General features: G+C 38.3%; 2 protein-coding genes and 1 long non-coding RNA gene across 3 annotated transcripts; 1 reads left to right on the top strand and 2 right to left on the bottom strand.

Annotated features, from left to right (window-relative positions):
* Positions 1–487: 487 nt before the first annotated feature.
* Positions 488–3736, bottom strand: LOC103456654 (uncharacterized). Its single transcript, XR_014085319.1, has 2 exons — positions 3471–3736; positions 488–784 (listed from the first exon to the last, which is right to left on the bottom strand). It is a non-coding gene; the product is annotated as an uncharacterized LOC103456654 (long non-coding RNA).
* LOC103456653 (cystatin-B-like) lies at positions 963–2551 on the top strand. Its single transcript, XM_008396336.3, has 3 exons — positions 963–1122; positions 1220–1321; positions 2234–2551. The coding sequence occupies exons 1-3, from the start codon at positions 1057–1059 to the stop codon at positions 2360–2362; spliced, it is 297 nt and encodes a 98-aa protein (XP_008394558.1). The 5' UTR covers positions 963–1056; the 3' UTR covers positions 2363–2551.
* Positions 3737–4467: 731 nt separating the features above from the next.
* cpa6 (carboxypeptidase A6) lies at positions 4468–20584 on the bottom strand. The gene is made up of 11 exons (XM_008396339.3): positions 20159–20584; positions 14805–14880; positions 10885–11009; positions 9720–9834; positions 9224–9325; positions 9029–9133; positions 6472–6582; positions 5742–5832; positions 5287–5489; positions 5031–5115; positions 4468–4945 (listed from the first exon to the last, which is right to left on the bottom strand). The coding sequence occupies exons 1-11, from the start codon at positions 20272–20274 to the stop codon at positions 4731–4733; spliced, it is 1344 nt and encodes a 447-aa protein (XP_008394561.1). The 5' UTR covers positions 20275–20584; the 3' UTR covers positions 4468–4730.
* Between the last annotated feature and the right edge of the window lie 163 nt (positions 20585–20747).

Below are 20747 nucleotides of genomic sequence, written 5' to 3'. Positions count from 1 at the left end.
TGCAATACTCCACCCTGTTCTGTGTCCTCGTCAGCATCATCATGTACTGTGTGTGGCAAACACCACCATAAACTCCAAAACACATATGGTTGTGGCGTTTAAAGCAGTGTTATAAACAAAAATATCCCAAGCTGTTGCGCCACCCTAGTGGATAATTCACTTAACTATTTGCTGTGCCCTTGATTGTTGTAAGAAAACCATAAGAAGTTCTGTTTTATGGTATTTTTGAACCAAGAAAACAAGCAATCAAATGAATGAATCATTGGCTGCCGGTTCCTGCAAAAGCTGACGACACGCAGAGGAGCCATTTTTGCATTAGAGTAGGAAAATATAAAAAACTTAGCAAAACCTGAAAAAGATGTTTCTATGTTCACTTCTGTGTCCCTTTCACATCATCAGTGCACTGGTTGATTAATTAGTGTCAAAATGTTTTTCTTGGGCCAAAACTACAACAACAGTAAAAACACTAAAAAGACGAGACAAGGCGTTAATTTCTCTATCCAGGTTGCTCTTCAGAAAATACAACGGTAAAGAAAAGAGGAAAAAAAAGGGGGGAACGGAGGCTGGAAAGTGGCAAAGAGGAAGGAGAACCGAGTGAGGTGTTTGGTTTCTTGGTTTCGCCGTGACTCATGTTTGTCCCAAAGCTCACTTCACTCCTCATTCCACTGTTACCAGAACTGGGCCTCAAAATCCAGCCAGCTGTGTGTCAGTGAAGCATCCACTGCTCGGTCTGAACCACACGACTCAGATGAAGGGAAGCATGTGAAGTGTAGAATGCTTGTGCCTTTAAAGAAAAGCGCAGAAAGCTTAAATCAATACTACATTAACGCTGTTTAGCCTCTATCTATAAACCTATGCAATTGTTTGTTCATTCTACCATTCTCATCGGAGTCTAAATTAAAATAAAAACACACCTCTCTCCACTTTGTGATGGTACACTCCAGAGCGCTGCCGCATCATGTGATTTACTGACTCAACTTAAACGCCTCACAGACAAGACTGGTTGCATATTTCTTGGTTTTCTGTCATTGATCGCATTTATACTGACTGGTCAACATGTTGTGTGGAGGTACAGGAGCAGCACAGGACGCCACGCCGGAAATTCAGGAGATATGTAACAAAGTAAGAATAAACGTGCTTCTTGACTAAAAATTAAAAGCAGACCTGCTCAAGTCAGCCCTGTCTGACTTTTTCTTGTTGCTGTCTCGTTGCTTTTCAGATAAAGACTCAAGTGGAGCAGAAAGCAGGAAAAACCTATGAAACCTTCACCGCCAAAAGCTACACGAGTCAGGTTGTAGCGGGGACCAACTTCTTCATAAAGGTAGATCAAGGCTGACCACACATGACGATGTGATGAGAAGAAGCAACCCTGACAGCCTTTACACACATCAAATACCGTATTTTCTCTCTGATGGTCTATGTGGTTGGCTGCTGGGAATATTCTACAGTACATGTAGTTACCGTCTTATTAGCAGTTATCCAGCAGAAAGGATTCCAGATTTTTTTGTGAATCTGCCATGACTCAGTCCTTTCCTTACGATTCACCTAGCATGACCTAAACCAGAGACATAGATGCACAGCTATTACTAGTGAGACACAGGCACTGCTGCTGTGCAAAAGGTGCGGAACACCTTTTGGTCTGCCGGATAAAACCCCGAAACAGATTCAGACTGGCACCAAGAGAAATGGAACAACCGCTTTGTTAGCATTTGTAGTTGCATTTTACAATAGTCTTTATCTTTTTCATGTGTCGTCCTGCGTTGCATGAGTTTCATGTCTAAATGTAATCACTTTTAACGTTTCTTTCTTTGGTACATACCATAGACAGACACAGTGTAATAGACTGTGTGTATCTAACGTGCACTAATTGCACATTGCTCGTCAACTGCTAAGCTATGAGCGAGTGGCACTACAAAACAAACAAGTGCATCGTGGGTAATGTAGTACTAAGTGAGGGCATGGATTTAACACACAAAGTAGTGCATAATCTCAAAGTGGAAGAAGAACCATGCATGTTTTTTATTTATTTATTTTCACTTTTTAAGACAAAAAAAAAAATCAGAAGTGGCAACTTTTAATGCTTTAGATGGAGCACGAAAACTCGATTGTTTTTTTTTGTTGTTCATGTCATCTGTCATATGAAAAAGTTCAAGTAGTATTACGTGTTATTATACATAATTAAGGGTTTTCCCAAGTGAGTGCAGTCTAAACTGTTGGCTTTAATTATTTTCAGGTCCATGTCGGAGGTGATGAGTATATTCATCTCCGTGTTTTCAAGAAACTCCCATGCCACGGAGAAGAGACTGAGCTGACCAATATTCAGCTCGCCAAGAAGCACCATGACTCCATTGAGTACTTCTAAACACCAGGCTTTCCAAGCAACCCTCCAGTGCCTACACTCTGCATCCCCCATCTAATGTCCCCAAACCACGTCGTTGTTCTACTCTCATACTGTAGTAACTGACCATGTGTTCAGTGTGGATCATGAATGAAATCTGTTACGGAAATCGTTTTGTACCATATGTTTGAATAAACAAGAGTGAGAATTGAATTTTGTCTTGTTTTTCTTCGCCCTTGCTGTTGTGGTTGGTTATGATCTCCAAAATATGACCATGGTAGATATATGGGAAAGTAGTCGAAACATCTTTTCCTCTTCATCCTACAAGAGTAAATTCACAAAATGTACCCTCTCCTGAGCACAGGGATCCTAACAACTGTTCACTTTCAAGACAAAAGTCTTAAATGTTTTTAAAATGCAGAAAAAGCAGAATACTTGAGACACAGCTTTCCTTTCCCAGATTTTATCATCCTGTTGCACAACCTGCGGAGAAGTGGACTTTATCCCTTCTCGTAGGAAATGAGCCACATTGCAGTGGCAGGCACCCACAAAAAAATCTTCCTTATTGTCAGTCTGTTGAAAAGGTTAGAACTGTTGCTGTGGCTTCAGGCACTTTATGGATTTGTCATTATGAAATTCCCACATAATTTCACTTTCACTCAGAGTTTGTGTGTTTTTTTTTTTATCATTTGAATTTAGTCTGTGTCATAAACAAGAAGTTTTGGCAGGTTTGCATGGAAATACATTTTCTAATCGGCATTTTGAACACAATGTCTTTGTAAGATTGTATTAGTTTCATGTCTTGACAAGCACTGAACCATGGATCTCACCGCACCCCAAAGAAAAATGACACTGTCACATGCTGCACATTCTCTGCCACTACTTTGGTGGGACTAAGTTTCTCTCCACATTTGGCTCCACCTGAGATTGTTTGAGCTTTTGGTGAAAAGGCGTTGGTTGACCTCTGGCTTATATTTTAGACAAGTTGAGCTTTGTTTGAATAGCTCTTTTTTCTCTTAAGCAAAATCAGAATTTACTCACGCTATCTTTGTTTAATATTTAAATGAAGTTGATGATCTAAAATAGTCACTTTGACTGCAAAGCAAAATCAGAACAAATCTGTGGTACGTACCTTTTAACAAAACATAAATTTCAGCTCCAAAATAATGAGCCAAGTTGCAGGCTCAGATGTTGCCATAGAGATGATCGTAAACAAAAGTACACAATTCTCTTATTAGAAACTGAGCAAGCATAAAGTATTCGTAAAGAATAAAAGTTTGTTCTGTAATCTGAACCCAAAAGAGCAGCTTCAAATTTACTGAAAAAGCTGAAGTGAAGCAGAAATCTGAGAAAAAGTTGGGCTGCTAAAATAAAGGCTAAACATGTTAACTATGATAGAAACCTTCAAAATTCAGCAGACACTTAAAAGGCAAAGCTAAGTCTCAGCATGAAAGACTAATTCTTGCTCTGGATTATCCCTATAGGCAAAGTTGATTAATTAGTTTGTCAGAGCAGACTTGAAGGTTTTATTGTCTTTGTTTGAAAAATGTGGGCAGCTCCCTGTTCTACCTGAATCCACCACAATAAGGTGACTGCTGGAAAAAACCCAGTTGTTGGATGATTATAAAACTGTATGTTACATGCAAGGGGATCAGTGATAAAATTCTGTTTGTCGTCATTCAAGATGAGGAGCTAATTAACTTATTTTCTCAGTGTTGAAAAGTGCTGACACAAAGCTTTTTTTTTTTTTTACCCCAAACAGTCTATTTTTTACATCACTCTAGCTTGCAGAAGATAAATAATGTTCAGACTCAGTGGTTGTGCTCCTGCCTGTTTTTGTTCTTGAATGCAATGCTGGTTCATTCATTAGCATGGTTCTGGCCTCTGTGCTCTTTAGTTCTTTGTATCGATGATTGCTGGAGGGATTTCCACTCTTTATTTGTTTTTGCTTGCAGCGGCACCCATTTTGTCGTTTTACCGTAATACACTGTATATGCAAAGCTAATCTTTAGCAGAAAAGTAACATCTGCTGACTTGACTATGTATTTCCATTTTTATACAAATACACGTTTTATTTTCATTTTTTTTTACTCCTCTAATATGTGTAAACAAACAATCACACACATGAATAACATTTTCAAACAAGTTGTTTAAATTTTTTTTAATATAAAAGATTGCTTTTTATTTTATTCTTAAAGTGCCACCATAGCTCGTCAAGTGCTCACATCCCTACCATTTTACTGGGAAAAATAACTTTATATGCAGGCACTCTAAGGCCACCACAGTAATTTCCTAAATGCAAAAATAATAAAAACAAATCAGTGACACTAAGTTGTATAATGTCTTTGTGATCTCCAATAACCTGTGGTAGAAAATTCTACAAAAACATTGTTCATATATATGAAAATCTGTTCTTGTCTGTGTTGCACTTCTTCAGCAGACCCAATGCAATGGCTTTCACAGCTTTCAAGGTCTCAGTGCAGGTGGGTTTGATGAGTGATTCGGGCAGGAGGAAACCAAAATGACCCGTATCCCTTAGCTCAAAAGCAAAAGCATAGGGAATCCCATTCCTGTAGGCCCAGTCAATAGAGCTGCCAGAGCTAACATCTGAAAATAAGTGAAAAAAAAATCTGACATTTCTGAGATTTCTCTTGGAAAACTCTAAGCTAATTATGAAAAACAGAAAACTCACATAGTGTTGTGGCGGCAGGTCCGTATCTGTACCTTACTCCGTATGCAGAATATAGTGCCGTCACCGCACTCTGAGCTGCTGATTCCTGGGGGGAAAAAACAACCTTTTATGAAGTGTGGATTTTTCTGCTGAAAGAAACAGTCGTGTCATTTGGCAGAATATTGACTCAGGATGGCTGAATGCAAATTGATCCTGCATAAGATCCAAATCAAATGAAGTGATGCTTGAGCACCTTGAATTATGGTGGACTCCTTACCACACAGTTAAAGTTGGGGATTGGTTCATATTTGTAGGAGTACGGATAAAGGAGCATCTGCGCGTAGGCGTGGATGGATATGTACGCCTTCATGTGTTTCTTGTGCTTCCGTAGAAACTTGGCAACTGCTTTGACTTCGGGTTCAGATTCAGGGAAAGGGCCACAGTAGGTGTCATCACACGGATGGGAGGAAGCGCCTACATCTTCAAAAAGAAGATAAAAATATTTTACTTTGGCTCATTTAGCATAGATTATACATAAACTAAAAGGCAAAACAACAGCAACCAAAAAACAACAAATAACCTCATCTGCACCCAACAGATACAAAATGTTCACATAAACCATGTAAAATTACAACAGCAACATGCATGTTACCTTAGTTATTTGCAGGCTGCGCATGCTGTCATGAGTGTTGGATACAACTTATTTTACTTAGACTTGAGAAAGTAACTCACTGCCCCATTTCACCTTCCAGTTTCTGTTGGCATCCACACCCCTGCAGTGGAACTTGTGATTTTTGGAACGTGTCTTCCTCCAGAACCGATCCTATAGAAATTAATTAACACAATTTTAGAGCTTAGTTATATTTATAACCAGCATAGGAGCACAGACAGTTCTTAAGTGTTTCTGCAATCATTAAAAGTCAATTCTTATGTATATTTTTTTCTCTGTTTATTTAATATGTTTGTTTCTTATTGAAATCTGAGACATTCAGATTTTTAATTTATATTGTATATAAAAGGTATAAAAGAATTGGATAATTTTTTTCCAGGAACATTTTGTAGGTATTTAAACATATGAGTTTATTTCTTTTGGTAATATTTTGAAAATTTTTTCAGGTATGAAAAGACCCAAACTGAAAAAGTAAGGGGAAAAGACCACAACAAAAGTAACATCAGGGCATGTTACATACAAAAAAATAAAACTATACCTATCCAACTAAAAAACAAACAAAAGAAAGTAGATTATCAAAATTAATTGAAAAAAACAAAACTCTTATAAAAAAAATCAGATTGCATTTTATTCTCTTATTGCAACTCCCCATCCTGAAAAAAACATGGTGATAGCGAAGTGAAGCAACTCCCCTCTAACATGAAGTTTAGGATGAATAAGAGGACAGGTCAGAGATACTAGTTCTAGTTCTCCTTTAAAAACTCAGATAGCCAATTGTGAAACATATTGTACCGTGTTCCAGCTGAAGCGATACCCATCCACATTGAAGACGGGCATGATGAAGAAATCAAGATGGTTGAGTAGTTGTGTCATCACAGAATCATACTTGTATGAGCTCAGTGCCTGAAATTATGCAAACAAATAAAAAATAACTATACTGATCAGTGAGTTAAATAACAAACCAAGCTTTTCTTATTCTGTTTTTTTGTTTTGTTTCCCTTTGCAATGTGTAACCATATGTATCTTCAAATCTAAATATATTTGTCCTATTTTTACCTTGATTAAAAATCAGGACTGGAGTTAGGTGATCAAAGCACTGGGATAATAGTCTTTAGATCCTTGTTTCTTCTAAATAACATTTCAAAGAAAGCCAACATCACTTTAAACAGGGAGCTTAATGATTTGATAAATTACTTTTTGCTTTATGGTGAACCACATTTGCACATTGAACCACATTTTTTCATGCATTATATTGCCATTTTGTTGTAAGTATTATAATATGTAGAAATTGCTTTAACAACAGAAAAAACACAGATTTTTGTCTGTCATTCCTGGTAGAAAGAGACCCACTGTGGAGAGGCACTTGTGATTCAGAAGCTGCAGTCAGAAACATTGGCCGGTTTCTAGCCAACGTTGAGGTAGTAAGAGTTTAAAAAAGATGCTACACTGACCTCCAGTGGTGTACCGACGTTACTACATCTTTTCATAGCTTGCATTGATGTCATTTGATCTAAGTCGTGTTTTAGAAGTCCCACAACTTTTCTTAGTTTCCATTTTCTATTTATTTTTTTGTTGCTAATTTTCTTATGCAGTTAACTTTCCCATCACCATCCTGTAATCCTTTTCCTTAGGTCACTATCTTTTAGTTTAGAGTTTCTTATATTCTGGTCTGTTGATTTAGTTTCTAACTCTGCCTGGCGTGTTTCAGTTAACTTTGCATTTTCACATTTTGCGATTCGCTCCAGAAGGAATCATGTCCTACCAACTGCATGCGTGTCTTCTTCACACTCATTAAAAATTGTTACATTAAAAACCATAAATTTCAATGTACTTTAATATCATATTATGTAACAGTCCAACACAAAGTAATTAATACAAAAATCACATTCAATATGTTAGAGAAAGAGAGGTACCTATGTTTTTATTTATTTGTGTCTTTTAGTTTACTCTGTCTTTTATTTATGTTTATTTTAATCATGTTTTAATGTGTATACTCTTGTCAAGCACTTTTTGATTTTTATCTGTGAAAGATGTTTTACAAATATATTTTACTCACTTACTATATGCAGTAGGACTCCTCGCATTCATCCACACAATAATGAGATCGCTCAGCTACTCTGAGTCATTTGGCAAATAATAAATGTTTAAGGCTTTATACAATTTAATTAATCAATTGGTTCAAGCAATACAAAAATAAACTATTTAATATTTCTTCAGTAGGGTCAGGAAAAATAAAACACAAACTGAACTCTTTCCACCCCTGCCTTGTAACTTAAGCCATGTCTGAAAGTCCTTTTGATATCAAGCTGAACAAACTCTTTAAATCAGGACTCTAAACTTATATAAACTCTACAGTGTATCCTTTTACTTCTGGCTCTTACTGTGTTTCTAATCCCATTCATCTGGGGTACAAATGGTATATAAAAAAAGGGAGAAAATAAGGATTCTTGCAGTGTCTGGTTCTGCTCTGGCTTTCATTTCAGAGAGAATAACTGAGACTAAAAGCCCATTTCCACTTTAGGGATCTTCTCAGGCAATCCAAAGCATAATTAACCACCCTCAATTTCCACAGCATTTACCAGAGTAAAAGCACACAACACAGGTGGAGATTTAACCCATAAAAGAACTCCTAGGATGCAGTACTTTTGGTATTACTCCAAACCTTTGGGGCGAAGCTTTAAGGAAGGACGATGCTTCCTTAAAGTTCCATTTGTATTTGTCTTTTTAATTAAACTTTAATAAATACAAATAATAAATTCATAACTTGTCTCTCCAAAATTAGATTTTTGTAATGCTCTTTTATCAGGTTTACCATCTCCTCTGATAGCTGTTTTTTTATGTCAGACCCATTCCATCAACTCATTTGCATGTAGCTGGTGGCAACTTTACATAAGTGAAGATTCATCAGTTATATATTTTTTTGTATAAATCACAGCCATAGATTTATACATGGCTGGTGGGTTTTTTTTTTTGCCTTTCACAATTAGCTACTGAGGAAAAGCACGATGAGCGACCTGGGTGTCGCCATTGGACACAGCTTGCTTACAGACATCAAACACTACAATGAGACTGAGGGTTGACGGTAATTGAGTTTCGAGAAAACAGTTTTAGGGTGGCAAAGGAACATGAAACATTCATGTAAAAGTGGGGAATACAACTTGTGTGAATGTTTGGATCAATATCACAGCTGTAAAATACATCTTAACATTAGGAAAGCCAAGCAAGACAGAGGAACGGCTATTGTCTTGGTAAAGAACCTTTAACCCAGATTGCTTGATAATATGTGTAAGGAAGAAAGGCTTAAACATCGCATTAGAGATCAAATCTGCAGACAGCTCAACAGAAGCACCTCTTTGACAAACCACTGGCAGAAAGCAGGTCCAATCCACTCCCTGGCGTGAATGCCGCAGTCGATCCACACGGATTTCTTTGGCGGAAGGTTTCTCTTTCCTAGCTGACAGGACAAAACATCCTAGTCAGGACACAGTAGTGTTTCAATGCACATTTCCTCTGTCATTTCTATTTCATTTTTGTTTTCTCCTACCTGAAGCACATAAAGCTGTCTCCCCTCATATGACTTCCCCAGAGACAACATGGTAACCAGCTCAGGATGACTTCTGTTCATTTCAAACATCCAGTTCTGAATCTGCAATTATGATTTGTGAATTGCATAAAAATGCAGAGACGTTTTAAGTTGTGCTGTTCCTTTAATGTGTTTCTGCAGGTACACTGTGGTGGGTTTGTAAATGTAATTATCACTAAGAATGTGTGGATAAACATCTCAGGATTTAAAAGGTATCTCCTCCGTCTTATGATTTTTTTTTTTCCCCAGTCAGATGGATGACATACCTGCATAAGTAATGATAATGGTGGAAGCTGTAAACTGTGGTGGAGTGTTTATGTGACAATAAATCAGGAGACATAGAGCTGCATGAGAAGGGGAGGAATTTGAAGCAGCAGAATGCCTTAATAAAGATGCTTGTTATGTGAACGGTGCTTCAGCACAGGACTGTGACTGTGACAGGTGGGACGACACCCACCTCCTCCAGCGAGTGGTAAACCTCGTAGTCATACTGAGACTCTGACCTCCGCTTGCGGGAGGAGGGGTATCCTGTCTGCTTTTCAATTTCTTTCTGTAGATCGAAGATGAGCATCCTGTGGGAAGTGGAAATAGGGAGAGAAACATTTTTCCCACCATTTTTGAGTTCCTTGATTTTGTTTATTTCTTGACATATCGATAAAAATAATATTTTAAAATTATTTATCTTAGTCTCTTTCTTTCATAATGTTTAGTTTTCATCTCCAGTAGAGTTCTGCTGCTTTTACGGGTCTGCTTTATCACAGGGCCGACTGTATTCTGAGGAGACCATTCAGCCAAAGTCTGTGATTTTTTTGCTGAGGCAACTGCTTTGCACACTAGATTTAAGTCTGGGTAATTGTTATAAAGCTCTGACTAATGCAACGGTATTACATTAATATAATACCTCCTTATAGTTCCCTATTTACTGGGATATGACGGTGTTGAAACGAAGTGGTGGATTAGATAGGTCTTTGTGTTGGCTCTATCATAACACTAATTACACATCATAAGTCAATGTGTCTGACAGCACAATTAAAAGTTATACTATAATTATCAACATCTGTCACATGTTTGAAGTTTTTTTCTTCACCTCCCATGAAACCGAAACAGATCATGCGACCTTTTGTCATCACGTTCATTTGGGCATGAAACATTTACTCCATAAAACATCAATCGCATCATCAAAAATTGCTGCGAAAGATTTCCAACACACAGAGCTGGTCTCTAGCTCGGAGCTGAAATCTCTCCCCAGGGACGCAGATGACAATGAAAGCCTTTTTTTTTTTTTTAGTTGCTGATGTTTTCATAGAGTTTCGTCACTGTGGCGTTAATTTTCACGAGGGATGGCAAACAGAGATGAAGGAGTTGCTTTGTGAAGTGACCAGGGAGAGAAGTTTGAGTCCATGTTAAGCATTTTGAATGAAGGCCATGGCCAACACTGCATATGAGAACAATATTTCATGTCCGCAGGAAAACCGGGTAACTCCAATAACCTTAGAAAGTCAACAAATGTGTGTCTTTCAGGCTGTATACAACTTTAATTTTGTTTTTCTCATTATAAAATAAGACAGCATCCGGTTTTAGGAACTCTTGCGAAGCTAAAACCATGCACGTAGTCGGCTTACCGAAACTTGATCCTTTCCAGCTTTAGCCGAGCATGCAGATGTTGTATGTCATTTCGCTTCACGTGAACATCCACTGTGGAATTGCTATGGATCAGAGAAGCACTGATGGGTTGCCAGAAGTCCACCTGAAGCATGAAATTAGGTAATAAATCAGTCAGTAATCCAGGGCATCTTTTCATACTTTCACTTTAAAGAGGAAACATGTTGACTCTGGAAGATGGAAGATGTTTGTGTAAAACTCTTCAAAAACAAAAACACTCAGATTCAGACAATGTTAATCCCAATATTGAATTCACTTGCAGCTTGCCGGTCCACACAGCCTTCTCTACCACGCATCCTTTAACTAGAGCTCCTAACTAATTGAACAAAAACCCAATTCGAGTATCACAAAAGATAAACACATACAACAAAAACCTTTCAGTATTGTTTCATTACTATCATCATAGCCTGACAGAAGGACAAATAAAGGACTTAGAGTAGTGATTAGTAGTGAACTTGAGCACTACATGATGTGGATGTGGTAATTTTCTTTGCTTTATATTCACCTGTTTCTTCCAAAGAGTTGTCAAATAACTCAGCTAAAACTCCATCAATCTTGGAGCAAACATTCACAACGCTATTTAGGCTTTTTTTTTATTGTCCATTTGACACAATTAGAGCTGCACATATCCAGCTTTTACTGGTCGATAGAAATTCCAGGGTTTTTCATCTGACTATAACAGCTACGATGTCCTGCAACAACAATCCCTCATACTCCTCTCAAACTCAAATGTATTTTGTTAGAATTCTACATGAAAGAATCAAATCAATTTTAATAGAAATAGCAAAAGTGTCCAAGAGAGGATCTTCAACCAAACAGGCAGGCAGTAATTTACAAATGATAGACAAGAATCATGCGAACTGCAGGGTGTTGCAGAGTATATGTGCGATCATCCTCAGCTGGCTCTCATTTTCTGGAGAGATGCTTGTTAATTTGTCAACTTTTAAAAAGTTTACAGAATGCATAAATGATTATTTTAACTGATGGGACTGAAACCTGTCAGCTAGAACGTTTGGTGCCCCGGAGTATAAACTACATTTATATTGTGCCGCTTTTTATGCCATTTCTCATAATAAACCTTCAAATGTTTTAGGCTCACTCATTTAATAGCAAAAAAAAAGAAAAACATGTATGGTATGCCAAAAGGGCAAATTAAAACTCCTTGATTAAGTTAACAGTTTATGGCTTCATGTATGAACCCTAAAAAATTTTTTTGTTTTTGTTTATTAGATTTTTAATGTTCAATTTCTTTAAGTCCCTTCGGCCAGCTATGAATAATTGAATTAGTACTATTCTGTTTCATGTGGTGGCAGAACAGGCAGAGCAAGTAGAGCAAAGTTACAGCTCAATAAAGACTGATGAGTTTCTCAGGAGGGCAAAGATGTGACGCTGTCTCACTGTCTGGAATGCAATTTAAAATAAGACGACCAAATGCGATCACACTGGGAAAAAAAAGCCCTGATGTGTCTGTTTTTGTAAACTCAGACAAAAATACACATCCTTAGTGGTCAAATAGCAGATGTGTATGAACAGTCTGAAAAGAAAGCAGCATTTAATATATTTTGTCTAAAACAGGTCTTTTTCTTTTCCCTTCAGCTTTCCCATGTTTTTAACTCAAAGCTTAATTGAGGTAAAAGTCGATTCTATATAAAAATATATATGAAAAAACGTACATACATATATTTATTGTTGTGCATAAATTGGGGAACAAGAGCTGAGGGCAGATGGTACAGATGGCAGAAATGTCAGCTAAAGAGGAAATTAAACAGAAATGGCTCTTGTATTAATAGTAACATATTGTTAGACAGTCTGCATGGTGGGTGAATAGCTGTTAGCTCCATTTCCTCTTAGCAAAAAAGCTCTGAGTCTATTCCAGCTCAGGCCCTTCTGTCTGCAGTTTGCATGTTCCACCAGAATGTGCCTGGGTTTTTTTCTGGGTACTTCAGTTCCTCCATGCATGGTGAGCACTGTTAACTAGTCCAAAAAAATATGTTTATTATAGTTTTTTTTTTAAGGGTTAAAAAGTCAATGACTATAATTACATTTTTGGTTAAAGTGATCACTAATGTGGGTACTGAAAGTCAACTGATGTGTAGCAAAAGTACAGAAACAGTCTGTTTGTCCTGCCACAGAAAATAATGTTATGCAAATTTAATAAGTGTTCCATAAAATGTTTACATTTGTATGTTTGTATTTACTTCAGATAAAAACAGGTGATTATATTTTGATCTGCAGTTTTATGCAAGTAATACAAAATTTTTCCCAAATGTGCCCCCCCCAACCCCCGGTTCTCAGACTTGTATAAAACCCTTGTCTAAATAAAGGATTCTGCTTTGTAGACACAGCATTTTGTTCATATCTGAGACCGCTTCAGTAAAGCCGCTTAGAATAAACACTCAACCAAGTGATTTCTCATATTCAAGATTGTGTCACTTAAGTTTCTGTCATTAATAAATAGAAACAGAACGAACCCGGACACATGCATTCTGTGGTGTTGAGGCTCTGACCTGACGTGCAGCCTGAAGCTCACAACTTAGAAACACACTGGAGGCACTGCAGTGTGTGTAAGCTACTGAGAACACACGTACACAGCTGTCCAAACAGTAGCTGCTGCTGCTGGTGTTGTTCCTGCTGCACCCTCTGCCAGCGCCGCGCTTGCATCGCTTCCAAACACAATAGCTCAGTTCTGACCAGTGGCTATTAGAAGCACTCACTGAGTCCGTTTTGTCCTTGTTTTGTCCTGCAGTGCTTCATCACTCATGGGGGATAAACAAAGTTTAAACGGCCATATTAAAAGTTGTTCTGAAAACATTGAGACCAAAATCCTGTCCCTCACATGTTGCATCATATTTGTTTTCACTTGGTGATGACTGTCTTCATTGTGTTAAATTAATTGGTCTGCTAAACTGTAAAACCGGGAAGACGTTACGTCAAATGCAAAGTACAAATGAAGACTATTTTTTAATTTCTTTATTATTTATTACTAAATTAAATTACTTAATCACTAGTTTGTTTGTTTTAGTAATTATTGCTGTAAATTAGGGGTGCACCGATTTATCGGTGCCGATTTCCTTAATTTTGGGAGATCGGTGATCGGCCGATTTTTACATGTGAAACAGATCTTATCCATCAACCTCGGCAAAGGTCTAAAAATCAACCACTGTGCTTTTCTTTTCTCCCGTGAGAGATGATTGACTGAAAAACCGGCCGACCAGGTCACGTCTGCACATTTTCAGCTAACAATTACCCCACTGTTGCTAATTCAGCAACATTTCAGAGAAATAAAATTGTATCAGGTATAGGTAAGTTAGGCTTTTTAAATGATTGGTAATCGGCGAACAGCCAAAAAACTGCAATCGGTGCACCACTACTGTAAATACTTTCTGCTGGTATAAAAAGTCTTATTTTTTACATTGCCAACAATAAAAAGCATGTCTGAAAAAGACATCTGTAAATCATTATTTGAATCATCAATCAAATCCATAGTTTTTGTGCAGAATAAGTATCTCTGTCCGTTTTCAAAACGACCTTTTATGCTAAAGCATGAGCAAACTGGAGCCTTGTGGGAAGAGGGTCTTGGTTGCTCCTGATCCTAATGGATAATTACTTCCAAATGAGTTTGAGAGGAGAGGCCTTTGTCTCCTCTGTGGGTTACTGCTTAATTTCAGTGTCTTTGAAACACATGTTCACAGAGTTTAAACATCTGAACAATCCACACCCCCCCAAAAATGGGGGAAAAAACCCACTCCCTTATATCGGTCAAAGCTTCTTATTTAAATGATGACTATGACATCCTGCTGAGAGTGTATCAATATAGTATGATACTGGGAATACAAAGAGATGTTTAAAGTTTTAGGGAAATCCATTAAACAATGCCAACCTTAATCAGTCCCAGGATTTTCTTGAGGGCTTGTACCTCTGTGTCGTTAGTCAGGGTAATCCTGAAGACTTGGTCGCTGTGGAAACAACACAAGCCCTATAAGGTTCAGGTTACAGCTACAAAAAAAAAAAAAAAAAAAAAAAAACGCTCCAGAAGGTGTTTTTACAGCATTTTTACCCACTTCAACACATATTCACAGAGTGCATGTAGTAAAAACACCTGGGCTACAGAGTCAAGTCATGAAACGAGCTTTTGTGGCAGCTGAAGGTGACACTTGTTGACACTTGTCATAACAGTGAAATCGGGGTTTTCCTTTCTTTCGGTATCTCACAACAGGGCAGAACTAAATAACATGTTTCAGACTTCATTATAAGATTATGTTACCAGTCTATAAAGGTGACGCCTGCAGCCAGCAGATACAGTAGCAGCAGCTGCATCCAGACTTTCCTGTTTAAAACGCAATTGTGTCGTTATTTTACGCCAAACACCAACAGCAAAAACTTTCACTTTTATTTAAATGGGGCTAAATAATAAAAATAAGTAACTCCCTTAATTTTCATCAAATGCCATATTTTTTAAGACGGTGTAATGTTCAAACACCTCACCCTTCACACACGTATATCACACAATCCCTCAAAGACATGACACAGAATGAGCCCAAAAAAATCCAAAATAAATTTAACTAAAAATGCACACATTTATGCATATATACACAAACATGTACTCACATGTACATATATACACCTATCTATCTTTATAGTTACATTAAAACACATCAATATAGATTTTTTTTTAATACACTATCTGATAAATAGAAACATGTTGTAATTTCCAGTTTTTGTTGTTTTTTTAAAAAAAATTGCATAACTTACCAGATGACAAGAACTCTAAGAGGAGAAGTTCAACGACGTTTCTTGTCACATACTATTCAGCATAATGAATCTGATATGGGTTGCTATGACAAAACAGCAGCCATAGGCCTAAACATGCTTGTAATAACTCATTTCCGTATTTTCCCACCATTCTTCTGACATGTTGAGCTTCTTTCAAACAACTTTTTTTTTTTTTTTTTTTACAGACCGCCACACAGGAAGCTGGGCCCCATTAAACAAAAATGGGAACAGTCCATTCATGAGGTCCGAGGGACAAAAGAGCCAGGTGTCCCACAGAAGTGACCTACTCCTTTCACTGACTGGAGAAATAACCTATTTGTAAAGGAGCAGCACTGACAGAAAACATGCAGATCAACTTTTTTGAAAAAAAAAAAAAAAAGAAACATTGTAACCATAAATCTCAATTTATTTTTTAAATGCCAATGCTGCTTTTTAATCACCATGGCCAAGACAAAATTTAGAAATAAATCCAACAGAGACTTGAAAATGAGCGCTGATGTGCACTTTGTTCAATCTGATTGAGCTTCAGCTATTTTACAAAGTAGAGCCATCTCAAATTTCAGTCGAAAGATATGCAAAGGCTTGTAGCGTTTGCTCTTGTACGCAAAAGCTTGTAGCTCTGTGAAGCTCTGTGAAGGTTAAACGTTCTGTACGCTTGTACAGAACGTTCCAGTACGCTCTGTACAAGAGCAAACGGCTGTTGTACGTAGTGTTGTCTCAAATGCATGCCGCACTTCTCAGATTTTAACTTTAAAGACAAAATAGTTGCCTATCTCCAGATAGCATCTGACAGGCAGGGTACAGCCTGAACAGCGTTCCATTTCGGTCCAAAAAGGTCACACCAATGCACACACAAAATCCACATAGAAAACACCGCAAACTATGAAATAAAGATATTTTATACTGTAGGTATCCATGACATTTATAGTGAAGGTTAAGTGGGTCTAGATACATTTTATGTAGTAGCAAGGGCTAATTTCTCCTACGATTATGATAGTTATTGACACCAGGTCTGTGATGTAGAAAACATTTTACAGTTTTAGTATTATAAAGTGTAAAAAGCACTTTTGCAAGGCACAGAAATGTTGTGCTACTTTGAGGTCTGAAATCATTAGATTTCCTCTTAAGTCACGCTTTCTTCCATATTTTGTGATATGTCTGTTTCTGTTACTGCGTCTGTCTTTAACCATCGCCTAAAAGGGATGAGCTTTTCTCAGATAAAGCTGCCTTTAAGTTGTCAGTCCGTCGATTCTCTCTGCAGAAGGCTGCCTGGCATGACAGCAACTTGTCTTTCACACAATCTCGTCTTTAAACCAAATAGGTGTGCCTCTGTGTCGTTTATGCGTCAGTATAAACTCTCTGTTTTCGGATCTCTGCGTTTGCAATTTTTTCAGATGCTTTCTAATAACTAATTTTATGACTTTATTTTGAGGCAGAACACCCTGTTTTGCACGCTTTTACACAGACATGAATGTAAAGACAAAATATGTAGCGTCTGGGAGAGAAAATGTGGGAGTTTTTAAGCTCTGATGCTCTGCTTCTCCCCCTGTTAAAACACATCAAAGGCTCCTCTGAAACAGACCGTAAATATCTCCTGCCCCACTTTCTATATGTTTTCAGAGATTACTCCCGCCCCTGCAGCTGAAGATCACTTATCTTCAGAAATTTCACATCCCAGGACAACATTGTGTTGCCTTAGTATGTGTGGGTTAGTTTGCCTCTCTGATAAATTCAGAACAAAATGTTTTTTTTGTTGTTTTTTTGCAATTACAAGAACAAATGATGTCAAACATAGTGTTCCTGCATGTAGCTTTATAAATTGTGAGAAAACAAGCACCCCCCCTTCCCTACTGCTTCTTACCCTACTGCAATCAGCAGAGCCGGCCTGAGGCACAGTGGACCAAGTTACTGATTAGGAGCCCCCAGGCCAGCAGGAGCCGCCCCATGAGGAACAGGATTTTCACACAGTACATGTCTGACAACCTGGTTCATTGTTGCGTGTTGAGAGTGAGCTGACTTTCTCATTTATTTTTCAGGTAGAAAACTTAAAACTGTTTAAAATGGTACATTTGTTCAAATGTATTTATATGAAATTCTAATTTCTCTAAGATTTTACATGCAGTTCATTTTTAAGCACTTAAAAAGGGAGTATTACGTAAAATCAACTTTTTTAAACGTTATAATGTCATTACCTCATCACAGACGTGCCTCAGACGTTGCTTTGATTCTTTCATGCATGTTTGAGGAGTCCTTAAATCTGGTCGCAGGCATTTGAGGGGGGCGCCTAAAATGACCTTTCCTGCAGTCTCCATGCCGAGCTCCTACCTCACAGGAGCCCCTCTCCCCCCACGCCTCTCCAAGTCAGCTCCTCTAGACTAGTGGCAGCAGTGATTAGCAAACATCTGGTGGAACAGCGCATCTGCTGAGCTTATACAAACTACTTCTCAGTCAAGTGCTTGCAAGAACGGTGGTAAACGGCACAGTGTTGTTAGGATGAAATGCTGAAGGCAGAATGTCAGGAAGAGAGCATGGTATTGCAGCAGCAGAAGCATCAAATTGCAAAGTCAAATTTCTTTTAATCTATACTCAATATATACATCATCTTTTAATAACAACTGAAGGGAACATAGTTACCATAAAACGGCATTGTGGGCTGTGTTGTGGTGGCGCAGGGGTTAAGCACAGCCCACATATGGAGGTCTCAGTCCTTGACGCAGATGTCCCAGGTTCAATGCCTGGCGACCTTTGCTGCATGTCTTCCCTGTCTCTCATTACCCACTTTCCTGTCAACTAACTATCAAATAAAGGCCACTAAAATGGCACTGTGTGCCTGGAAAGTGCATCATACTTCCCCTTTAAATTTCTGTGCTGGTGGGACGCATTTTATGGACTCAGTAACTGTTTCCAGATAAATCTCAACATCAACAAGTGATCAGTAATTACAACATATACGGTTGGAAGAAGAACCGGGAACACTTTTCTCCTTCATCACAACCTCACTGAGTCTGCACTAAAACTTGGTACACTGGACAGGACTGTAAGAGCAAATGAGTAAGTCACTTGCCAAAATCTGCAGGGATTACCGTCAGTCAGTTAAAGGAATTTATTTTTGTCTCACTGGTAACATAGCGCATAAGAATTTGCTGTGGTGGCTGGTAGGAAAATGCCTTACTGTGTCTTGCAAAAGAACTGATATACCTTGAACTTGTTCCTATTTTGTGACATCAGAACACAAACTTCAGTGTATTTTATTGTGAGAGACCAGCACAAAGAAGCACATAACTGTAAAGTGACAGGAAGAAGTAGTATGGATTTCAGTTATTATTTTTGTTTTACACATTAAAACCACAAAGTGTGGGGTGCATTTGAAGTAAGCCCTCCTGTGTGCAGAATAAAAACAAAACAAAACTGCAAATGTAGCTGCAAGTCCCTACCAGACCTAGATGCTACATTTCTTACCATCCTTCTTTGAATAACAGCTCAAGCTCAGTCAGACTATGAGGAGCATTTCTGAACATAGATTAGACACGAATGATCAAATAGATTTCATCCTGACGAGTGAATTGTGTTTTCATCTAAACCATTCCATGTTGTAGTTCTAACTGTATGACGTGGGTTGCTGTCCTGTTGGAATGTGAACCTTTGCTCCATTCTAGAGTCTTTTACAACCTGCTAAGACGGATGGAGACGGATGTTCTCCATCCGTCTTCCCATTAACTCTGACCAGCTTCCAGGAAAGGTCTTCCCACAACATGATGCTGCCAACATCAAGTTTCCAGTGTTGATGTTCAGAGTTGATCTTCTACCACACAAAGAGTTTTGAATGTACACCAAAGTTGTCGCCAGACCCCCTTTTTCTACATGCTTGCTGTGTCCTCTATACATGAAGGTTCCTCACTCTTCCATACATGTGTTCTGAGGAATGCCTGACTAATAGTTTTATAAACAAGTTGTCCAACCTTAGTTATGGATACCATACTCTTTTCATGTTGGAATGATGGACTGAACAGCAGAAGTTCAAGGTTTGGGCTATTGTTTTATAACCTAACCACATTGTAAAGGTCTTCACAACTTGATCATTGACCCCACAGCAATAAGGTTCTAATTAAAAATAAGGCTCTACTTAATAAGGCTCTAATTAAAAAATGTCTAAATTTCAATTAAGATCAAATTCTGCTTTGGGGAAATTTAACTTTGGGCTGACCCAGGACATCAGACAGGGAAATGATGTTAAAGTGTTAGCGGAGAATGTTAATTCTGTAAATAGTGAAAACCACAAAGATTTTTTCTGTTCTCTAGTCAGCTTTTTAAAAAAAAAAAAAAAAAAAAAAAAAAAAAAAGCTTACATTTGGTTATTTCTGAGCTAGTTTTCGCCTTTTTATCTATCTTTTTAAGGATGGGAACACTACTAAAAGCAATGAGTGTTGTGTGTGTTAAGAGTGTGCTCTTTAATTCACTCACCCTGCGTAGCGGTTGTTGTACTGATACGCGCCGACGGGATGTGGCACATTACCGCAGATTATCACACAGGTCAGTAAAACCGAGGCGCCAAACGCCCTTTTATGCTCCAGATCCATCCCAGGGGAGCAGGTCAGAGACCGGGGACAGTTTGCAGGATGCAGGTCGGTCGCAAAGAGACGCTTCCAGGACTCCCAGGTTCAGTCCTCGCCGTCAGCAGGCTGGCTGCAGAAGTGTCGGGTTGCACTCTCGGGTAGTTCTGCGCACAGAGTCGCTCAGATGGTTGTATGAAAATACCACCTCCACTGAAGCTGTGGAGGGAGATCTACAGCGGAGGTAGCGGTTCTTTTTAAAACAAGGAGGACCCGAGTCACGTGGTCCACAGGAACAGTCGAAAAATGACTGAGGACATGTGTGTGTGTGTGTGTGTGTGTGTATGTGTAGGTGTGTACGTGCGCGCATGCGCGCGCGTGTGAGCAAATTTCCATGCTGTTGTTGATTCATATGTTTGGTAAAGAAAAAATATATATAATTGCTTTCTTTTGCACATACTTTGTGAGATGTAGCTTTTACTTTAACACCAACCAGTCTT

Source organism: Poecilia reticulata, chromosome 20 (assembly GCF_904066995.2).
Source record: "Poecilia reticulata chromosome 20, P_reticulata-male-v2, whole genome shotgun sequence".
NCBI lineage: Eukaryota > Metazoa > Chordata > Actinopteri > Cyprinodontiformes > Poeciliidae > Poecilia > Poecilia reticulata.
Note: the sequence above shows the minus strand (reverse complement) of the source record. Positions and strands in the feature narration are given on the sequence as shown.

Bases quoted from the DNA above. Each gene is read 5' to 3' on its own strand.
- cpa6 (XM_008396339.3), bottom strand. From the start codon at position 20,274: ATGGATCTGGAGCATAAAAGGGCGTTTGGCGCCTCGGTTTTACTGACC. The intron at 9,326-9,719 runs GTGGGTGTCGTC...TCATAATTGCAG, and splicing joins TTTACCACTCGCTGGAGGAG to ATTCAGAACTGGATGTTTGA. The intron at 5,833-6,471 runs GTACAATATGTT...TAATTTCTATAG, and splicing joins ATCGCTTCAGCTGGAACACG to GATCGGTTCTGGAGGAAGAC.
- LOC103456653 (XM_008396336.3), top strand. From the start codon at position 1,057: ATGTTGTGTGGAGGTACAGGAGCAGCACAGGACGCCACGCCGGAAATT. The intron at 1,123-1,219 runs GTAAGAATAAAC...GTTGCTTTTCAG, and splicing joins TTCAGGAGATATGTAACAAA to ATAAAGACTCAAGTGGAGCA. The intron at 1,322-2,233 runs GTAGATCAAGGC...AATTATTTTCAG, and splicing joins GGACCAACTTCTTCATAAAG to GTCCATGTCGGAGGTGATGA.